The 9,133-nt window shown below is 36.5% G+C and overlaps 2 protein-coding genes across 5 annotated transcripts; both read left to right on the top strand.

The window, feature by feature from the left end:
- The first annotated feature begins 422 nt into the window (after positions 1-422).
- Positions 423-6,456, top strand: LOC148083740 (uncharacterized). 3 transcript variants are annotated; one of them, XR_015710750.1, is made up of 7 exons: positions 423-571; positions 645-701; positions 1,461-1,514; positions 1,573-1,626; positions 1,698-1,712; positions 2,078-2,287; positions 6,266-6,456. XR_015710750.1 is itself a non-coding variant. In XM_087786880.1 (6 exons), exons 1-6 carry the CDS (start codon positions 501-503, stop codon positions 2,202-2,204), a joined length of 378 nt encoding a protein of 125 aa, XP_087643006.1. In that variant the 5' UTR covers positions 423-500; the 3' UTR covers positions 2,205-2,484. The 3 variants fall into 3 exon arrangements, 2 of the variants coding, with proteins under 2 accessions (XP_087643006.1, XP_087643007.1); XM_087786880.1 differs by lacking the exon at positions 6,266-6,456 and having other exon boundaries at positions 2,078-2,484; XM_087786881.1 differs by lacking the exons at positions 1,573-1,626; positions 6,266-6,456 and having other exon boundaries at positions 2,078-2,484.
- On the top strand, positions 4,572-6,456 carry LOC148083739 (uncharacterized). Of its 2 annotated transcripts, XM_087786878.1 has the most exons (6): positions 4,572-4,716; positions 4,790-4,846; positions 5,442-5,495; positions 5,554-5,607; positions 5,679-5,693; positions 6,049-6,456. In XM_087786878.1, the coding sequence occupies exons 1-6, from the start codon at positions 4,646-4,648 to the stop codon at positions 6,179-6,181; spliced, it is 384 nt and encodes a 127-aa protein (XP_087643004.1). In that variant the 5' UTR covers positions 4,572-4,645; the 3' UTR covers positions 6,182-6,456. The 2 variants fall into 2 exon arrangements, with proteins under 2 accessions (XP_087643004.1, XP_087643005.1); XM_087786879.1 differs by lacking the exon at positions 5,554-5,607.
- Positions 6,457-9,133: the final 2,677 nt, after the last annotated feature.

Genomic DNA, 9,133 nt, shown 5'->3' with positions numbered 1-9,133 from the left:
GGGATTGATGTCGCACGGTGACCAACCTTGATGTTTGACCAATCACATCAGAGAAGGTGGGATCATAATAAACAAGACTTAATCGCCCCCAAAAATGTAATGTTTTCAGTGGGCGGGGCTTAAGTACATTTTATAATGTAAATATTTAAATGAAATGAGAGTTTTGTACAAACTGAGTCGGATGTTAACGCACAAATGTAACCTACACTAGTGAAAAGAAGGAGTGTTGTTAGGCTATTTTAACACACTGAGCATAAAACATGGATCTAACTGGCTGACGACTACAAACAAGACCTTGTCACACTGCAAAGAGTCCAATGAGAAGCCTGAACATGCGAAGGTTGAACAGTTTTGGATCAATGATTAATTTTGTGTGGTCAATGCTAGAACAACACTTTTATCTTGACTCGACAGCGGGAACTCAGAGACAGAGACCTCACCGTGCGGTATAAAGAGAGACCGTCCGTCTCCTCAACACTCACTCCCAGACCCGAACCAACATGTCCGTCATCGTCTTCGTCCTTCTGGTGGCTTCGGTGTCCGCTCTTCCTCTGGAGCCACCGACCCACGGGTGAGAACGTCTTCCCGGGAGAAGATATTTTTGAGGTCGACGTTTGTTAGATTGTGTTTTATTTTTCCTGCAGAGACACAAATGTGACGTTTCCTCAGCTGCCAGACGACTCTGAACTCAACTCTACCAGGTGAGTTGAAATCATGAAACTCAGGGAACGTGAGAGAGAATTTAAATGATATGATGCAGAGTTAATATTGACACATTATATTGAAGGAGTCCTTGTGTTTTAAAAGGTTAACTTTAACCCCAAATACTGAAAGATGCAACAGTATTCATTGTCAGAGTTCCCGCCAAAAATAAGGAGCCCCAAATAAAATGTACAACCTCTGTAATTAAATATAATAATTCACAAAAATTAACGAATTCAAACAACAAAATAATTGTTTCTGAAATATGTTCACTTATTTTGCACTTTTCAAACACATAAAAAAATAAATATTGCATTTAGATTTATTTTAAGATACATGATTACTAGTGCTACTACTGTGATCATCTTCCTTTCTTCTGTCTGATGGCAAAAATAACTCAAAAACCGACCAACATACTTCAATGACATTTTCAGGAACTCCATATTTCGTCTTAGTATCTGCCACCTGCTGTTCAATAATAAAAGGACATAAGTGGCTTGACGTGGTTAAAAATAAATATTTACAACTTGATTTACTTTTGAAAACATATTAAATGCAGTCTCAAGTGTTAAAAGTCAAAGTCAGTGTGTGATTGTGAACCATTATTAATCATATATACCTATATTTATGTATATATATATATATGATTAATAATGGGCCATTAATAATGGGCCTGATATATATATATATATATATATATATATATATATATATATATATATATATTATTATTGTTATTTATTTATTTCTTTTTTCAGTTTGCTGTTGCACAACATCACCGAGAGAAATGGTACAAATGACACAAGACACGGGTGAGTCTAAATACTATTTTTATTATTATTATTGTTATTTATTTATTTCTTTTTTCAGTTTGCTGTTGCACAACATCACCGAGAGAAATGGTACAAATGACACAAGACACGTGTGAGTCTAAATACATGAAGTCTTTGACACTTATTTGGCTCTATTTGATTATTTTGGTGTTTGTTTTCCAGGGTACGGGATGACATGTAAGTACGAAATCCAATACTTTGCCGCAGTCCCTCCTTTTCTCCTTCCTTTTTTGATCAGAGAACAATTATACAATTATTTAAATGTTCACATTCACTTCATCACATGTTCTCATCTCAACATATGCTGATAGAGTCCAAATTAACCAACAGCAACAATGACATCTTACCAATAATTCCTAATTTCAAAATAAAAGTGTCTATATATTCATTCAGCTCAACACAAATATAATACATTCCTCAGCCAGATGGAAATGTGTTTTGAGTGTTCAGTGTTAGCACGTATCAACAACATAGAAATACTTCTTCTTCTGATCGTATATCACTAGACTTGACCACTGTCTTGTCTTTTGTGGAATACACAGCTCACCTGGTCGGGGCTGCAGCCTTTCAATTTGTTTAATCAACACTCTTGGCGAACGATTGGGGCAAGGTGGGGATGAGACAGCGGGTGAACAGACTTCCAGTGCTAATGGATTTGGAAAGAAGTAAAGAACCTGAAGCATCATCATCATCATCATCAGCATCATCATCATCATCGATATGATTCGCCTTTGCAACTGTTCCTCCCCTAGGTGGCGCTACTAGAATAGAAAAAGAACAGCTTAACTGAATTAAAAAGGAGACTAGAACACTTCTAAAGACTACATACCTGTATATGTCAAAAGAAGCAGAATGCTAGTACATGAATCTAGGAAAATATACGTGTACAGCCAAAGAGAAATAGATGTGGAAATAATGGAATAAATAAATATGTATTACTCCTGTAAAAGTGAAATGTCTTCTTTGTGCTATTTGTAATAACTTTCCTTCGACAAGACGATTCAAATAAACTTGATGTCTCTCGGCCTTGGACTTGGAAATGTATCTAACTTTTATTTAAAGAGGTGAACTTAGAGATAAGTGGCTGCCAACACACTTCTGGATGTGATGTGAATCACTATTGTTTCTCAGAGGAGTTTTAATGTTCACAACACAAACTAAAACGAAGTAACAATAATCCATATAATAAAGTGAAAGGTTTAATTCTAATGTGTTATCATGTGACACGTGCCAAGTGGAACAAATCACTGCTGTTATTAAACATTTAAATAATGATTTTGACAGGGTGAGGCGCTGTTTCCGCATTTTAATTTGACGCTTTTTCAATTCAATTCAATTCAATTCAATTTTATTTAAAGTGTCTTATCATAACAAAGTTATCTCAAGACACTTTACAGTTGAAGTAAGACTAGAGTGGAGAAAAGAAAATGGGATCCCAGCAATTCAACAATGAGTAAATCACATCGTGGTGTAGGCGAGGAAAAAAATCCTTTTAGAAGGCAGAAACCTCAAGTAGAACCAGACTCATTGTTAACGGCCTCCTGCTGTGACCGGCTGTGAGGAAGAATGGAGGGGAAACAGATGGACGGAGAGAAGAGTGATGGAGGATACAGTGAGAGAAAAGAGTATGGGAGAGTCCATGGAGTTGCTGGAGAGAAATCTGGATCCGATGACGTGGTGAAGATCCTGGATCAGCAGCAGCTCTGGAGGTGAACCTCTGGGCTCCGGGAGAGAAATAAAAAGGTGTGTGTTTAAACTGCACAAGTGATGAATCTAATGCAGAAAAGAAGGATATACAGAGCTCGGTGTCTAAATTCATCCAGCATTCTCAGTCTATAGCAGCTAAGATAAACAGTTAGGTTAGTTATAGGCTTTATCGGAAAGTAAGGTTTGAAGATTGTTTTCAAACATAGAGAGGGTGTCTGCCCTCTGGACTGAAGCCGGTAGTTGGTTCCACAGTAGAGGGGCTTTAAAACTGAAGGCCCTGGCTCCAAATCTACATTTAGAGATTTGTGGTATAACTAATAGATCTGAGTTTAAGGATCGTAAGGTCCTAGAGGGTTGATAAGTTTGGATTAGATCTTTAATGTTTGTTGGTGCTAGACCATGTAAGGCTTTATAGGTTAGGAGAAGGATTTTAAATGGTATTATAAGTTCTACAGGAAGCCAATGTAAAGAAGACAGCACAGGGGAAATGTGTTCGCGCCTCTTAGTCTTAGTCAGGACACGAGCTGCAGATAAAACCAGACTGAAACACCTCGAATTGATCATTGTCCTGGAGATAATTACAGAGCCGACTTGTTACCACTTTCTCCAAAATCTTTGAAATGAAGACAAGATTAGAGATCGTTCTATAGTTAGTGAGAACCTCTGGATCAAGAGTGGGCTTTTTAAGCAGCGGTTTGATTACTGCAACTTTAAAAATCTGAGGCACATGTCATTGACAAGTTAATAATGTCAAGTATGAAAGTGCTAAGTAAGGGGAACACTTCTTTAAGTAGTCATGTGGGAATAGAATCCAGAAGACATGTTGTGGACTTTGAGGAGGAAACAATCAGTAATAACGCCCTGCATTGTTATACAATGAGTCCCTTGCAGGTGTAGATTTCTGGGATTGATGTCGCACGGTGACCAACCTTGATGTTTGACCAATCACATCAGAGAAGGCGGGATCATAATAAACAAGACTTAATCGCCCCCAAAAATGTAATGTTTTCAGTGGGCGGGGCTTAAGTACATTTTATAATGTAAATATTTAAATGAAATGAGAGTTTTGTACAAACTGAGTCGGATGTTAACGCACAAATGTAACCTACACTAGTGAAAAGAAGGAGTGTTGTGAGGCTATTTTAACACACTGACTATTAAACATGGATCTAACTGGCTGACGACTACAAACAAGACCTTGTCACACTGCAAAGAGTCCAATGAGAAGCCTGAACATGCGAAGGTTGAACAGTTTTGGATCAATGATTAATTTTGTGTGGTCAATGCTAGAACAACACTTTTATCTTGACTCGATAGCGGGAACTCAGAGACAGAGACCTCAGCGTGCAGTATAAAGAGAGACCGTCCGTCTCCTCAACACTCACTCCCAGACCCGAACCAACATGTCCGTCATCGTCTTCGTCCTTCTGGTGGCTTCGGTGTCCGCTCTTCCTCTGGAGCCACCGACCCACGGGTGAGAACGTCTTCCCGGGAGAAGATATTTTTGAGGTCGACGTTTGTTAGATTGTGTTTTATTTTTCCTGCAGAGACACAAATGTGACGTTTCCTCAGCTGCCAGACGACTCTGAACTCAACTCTACCAGGTGAGTTGAAATCATGAAACTCAGGGAACGTGAGAGAGAATTTAAATGATATGATGCAGAGTTAATATTGACACATTATATTGAAGGAGTCCTTGTGTTTTAAAAGGTTAACTTTAACCCCAAATACTGAAAGATGCAACAGTATTCATTGTCAGAGTTCCCGCCAAAAATAACTAGCCCCAAATAAAATGTACAACCTCTGTAATTAAATATAATAATTCACAAAAACTAACGAATTCAAACTACAAAATAATTGTTTCTGAAATATGTTCACTTATTTTGCACGAAATATTGCATTTAGATTTATTTTAAAATACATGATTACTAGTGCTACTACTGTGATCATCTTCCTTTTTTCTATCTGATGGCAAAAATAACTCAAAAACCGACCAACATACTTCAATGACATTTTCAGGAACTCCATATTTCGTCTTAGTATCTGCCACCTGCTGTTCAATAATAAAAGGACATAAGTTGCTTGACGTGGTTAAAAATAAATATTTACAACTTGATTTACTTTTGAAAACATATTAAATGCAGTCTCAAGTCTTAAAATGTACATATACTGTATATACTGTATATATATATTTTTCAGTTTGCTGTTGCACAACATCACCGAGAGAAATGGTACAAATGACACAAGACACGGGTGAGTCTAAATACTATTTTTATTATTATTATTGTTATTTATTTATTTATTTTTTCAGTTTGCTGTTGTACAACATCACCGAGAGAAATGGTACAAATGACACAAGACACGGGTGAGTCTAAATACATGAAGTCTTTGACACTTATTTGGCTCTATTTGATTATTTTGGTGTTTGCTTTCCAGGGTACGGGATGACATGTAAGTACGAAATCCAATACTTTGCTGCAGTCCCTCCTTTTCTCCTTCCTTTTTTAATCAGAGAACATTATACAATTATTTAAATGTTCACATTCACTTCATCACATGTTCTCATCTCAACATATGCTGATAGAGTCCAAATAAACCAACAGCAACAATGACATCTTACCAATAATTCCTAATTTCAAAATAAAAGTGTCTATATATTCATTCAGCTCAACACAAATATAAGACATTCCTCAGCCAGATGGAAATGTGTTTTGAGTGTTCAGTGTTAGCACGTATCAACAACATAGAAATACTTCTTCTTCTGATCGTATATCACTAGACTTGACCACTGTCTTGTCTTTTGTAGAACACACCAGGTTCTTCTGGGCTGCAGCATTTCCCTTTGTTTAGTCAACACTCTTGGCGAACGATTGGGGCACGTTGGGGATGAGACAACGGATCAACATACTTCCGATCCTTATGGATTTGGAAAGAAGTAAAGAACCTGAAGCATCATCATCATCATCATCGTCATCATCATCATCATCATCATCATCGATAGGATTCGCCTTAGAAACCACTAGGTGCCGCTACTAGAGAGAAGAATGCTAGTACATCTAGGAAAATATACTAGTACAGCCGAAGAGAAATAGATGTGGAAATAATGGAATAAATAAAGATGTATTACTCCTATAAAAGTGAAATGTCTTCTTTGTGCTATTTGTAATAACTTTCCTTCAACAAGACCATTCAAATAAACATGATTTCTCTCTGCCTTGGACTTTGAAATGTATGTTGAAACTATTATTTATTTATTTACACACCTCTGGATGTGATGTGAATCACTATTGTTTCTCAGAGGAGTTTAAATGGGTTTTTTTCCAGGCACAATTGTTTCCTCCCACACACCAAGGTTAATTGATGAGTGCTTCGTCTATAAGTGGTGGAATGCTCTCTACAGTCTTGCAATCTTTTGTTTAAGACGACAAAACCTGATATAAAAACAATGACAGTTTAGCATATACATTTCTAATTAAAAAAACGTGGCCATTTAATGTCTGTTATCTCATCACATGATATATGTGTCAAAGTGATGCTAGAAAAATTCCAGATTTTCTTTTTCTTTTTTTTATATACTGTATATAAGACATGTTTGCATTAATAATAATATATATTTCTGTTTCTAAAATAGTATCTGTCAGAATCAGAAAACCTTTATTGCTAGCTTAAATACAACAAAGGATTTTGCGGTGGTGGCGTTACAGAATATAGTAATAAAATAATATTATTTAAATAAAATTAGATTCTTAAACTACAAATACAATAAATAAAAGTAAGCGACATTGGACGTGACAAAATTGTCCCGTTTTTATGTATAAGATGACGACCATAACAGCGATACAGTGTAAACTCCGACTGCTGGTACCAAAATGTGCTGCAACGGTTCAAGTTTGAAAGATGCCAATTATACTCTGCCAACACTAGGGGGAGCCAGTAAGAATGTTTTCAATGTTGTTGCCACAAAACAAATGTGAATTATTTTTTAGTGGGTCCCTGGTTTTATTTTTCTGTTAACTTCTAAAATAGGAAGAAATATATTATATATTATATATTATATATTATATATTATATATTATATATTATATATTATATATTATATATTATATATTATATATTATATATTATATATTATATATTATATATTATATATTATATATTATATAAGCTTTGGAATGAGTCTACTGACTCCTTTAAGAAGCATCTTAAGATTGTTCTTGCAGGCTTTTTTCTTAATTGTCTTGCGACTCCTGTGTTTGTCTCTATGTTGTCTTGACCTTAATTGTTTTTTAACTGTGTATTGTCGTTAAAGCGCTTTGTGACCCTGGTCTGAGAAAAGCACTTAAAATAATGACTTACTTACTAATATTTGACAGTGATTGGTGAATTAATACAACGTTTGGTTTTTACGATGCAAATCAAGTCGCTTCGCACTGAGAAACACTGTCTTCAGAAGTAATTGAGCCATTTGTAGTTTGTGTGGGCCTGGCTGGAGGAGGAGGTGTGAAGTCACGTCATGTCTAACTCGGGAGGTGTGTGTCGACAGGCTCTCGTCTGCGTTTATCTGCGTCCTCTCGCTCAGGTAGAGGCGTCGCCGTCTGCAGCCGCTGGAAGAGGTTAACGTGACAGCCAGCCCTGATCTTCTGCCACCTTCTTCTAGAAACATCTGTTGCTATGACAGAAAAACTGTGGTTGCCAAGGAAAAACTTGGGGTTGCTAAGTGCGCGCCGGGGACAGAAATAGAGGATTGAGATGTGAAACAATAATCGTGCACAGGAAGACGGTGGGATTGACTGGAAGTGAACGCTTTGTTCTGTGTCCACATGGATTTTAAAATAACTGTCAATAGTTTTGTATCAATCCATCCATCCATCCATCCATCCATCTATCAACCTATCAATCCATCCATCTATTAACCTATCAATCCATCTATCCATCAACTTAATAATCCATCCATCTATCAACCTATCAATCCATCTATCAACCTATCAATCCATCCATCTATTAACCTATCAATCCATCTATCCATCAATTTAATAATCCATCCATCTATCAACCTATCAATCATCTATCAACCTATCAATCCATCCATATATTAACCTATCAATCCATCTATCCATCAACTTAATAATCCATCCATCTATCAACCTATCAATCCATCCCTCTATCAACCTATCAATCCATCTATCCATCAACCTATCAATCCATCCATCCATCCATCCATCCATCCATCCATCCATCCATCCATCCATCCATCCATCCATCCATCCATCCATCCATCCATCCATTATTTCTTGTGCACATGTTTCAATTTTAGACTCTAGATAGTTTCTTAAAGTTATATTTCTTCTTTGATTTAGTTGCTAATTGTATTCTTTATTCTTTAAAGGTAAGCCATTCAAACATAATAGATCCAAACCAGTCAACACTTTCTTTATTTGATGATCAGAATCTAAATTATATTAATTTCAAATTAAGTATCAAACCTATGAGTGTTTTGGTCTGTAATAGACTGGTGAACATAAATTGCCTTATATGGTCACAATAGAAATTATTTTTATGATCCCTCGTTGTTCTGGAAACTAACTTCAGATCCATTCAACTGCAGCTTCTTTGAGAATCACATTCAGCGCAGCAAGAGGTGATTTTTCTTCTCCTTTTTTTTGCACCTTATTTCTCGTGAAATTCTGTTTTGGTGGTGTGAACGCAGCCTCAGCGGAAGACGACGACGAGCTGCTTCTAATTAGCTGTGATAAAGCCGAGCTCCTTCATGGTTATTCAAGTGACACTGCTGCCCCTTTCATCCGTAATGAAGAGATGGAATGATTGAAAGCTTTAATAATAGAATTTATAATCATAGTCATTAATGGCAACATGATAATAAACCTGCTCGT

This window comes from Callionymus lyra, chromosome 3, assembly GCF_982586985.1.
Source record: "Callionymus lyra chromosome 3, fCalLyr1.hap1.1, whole genome shotgun sequence".
NCBI lineage: Eukaryota > Metazoa > Chordata > Actinopteri > Syngnathiformes > Callionymidae > Callionymus > Callionymus lyra.
This window is presented reverse-complemented; position numbering and strand designations above follow the sequence as displayed.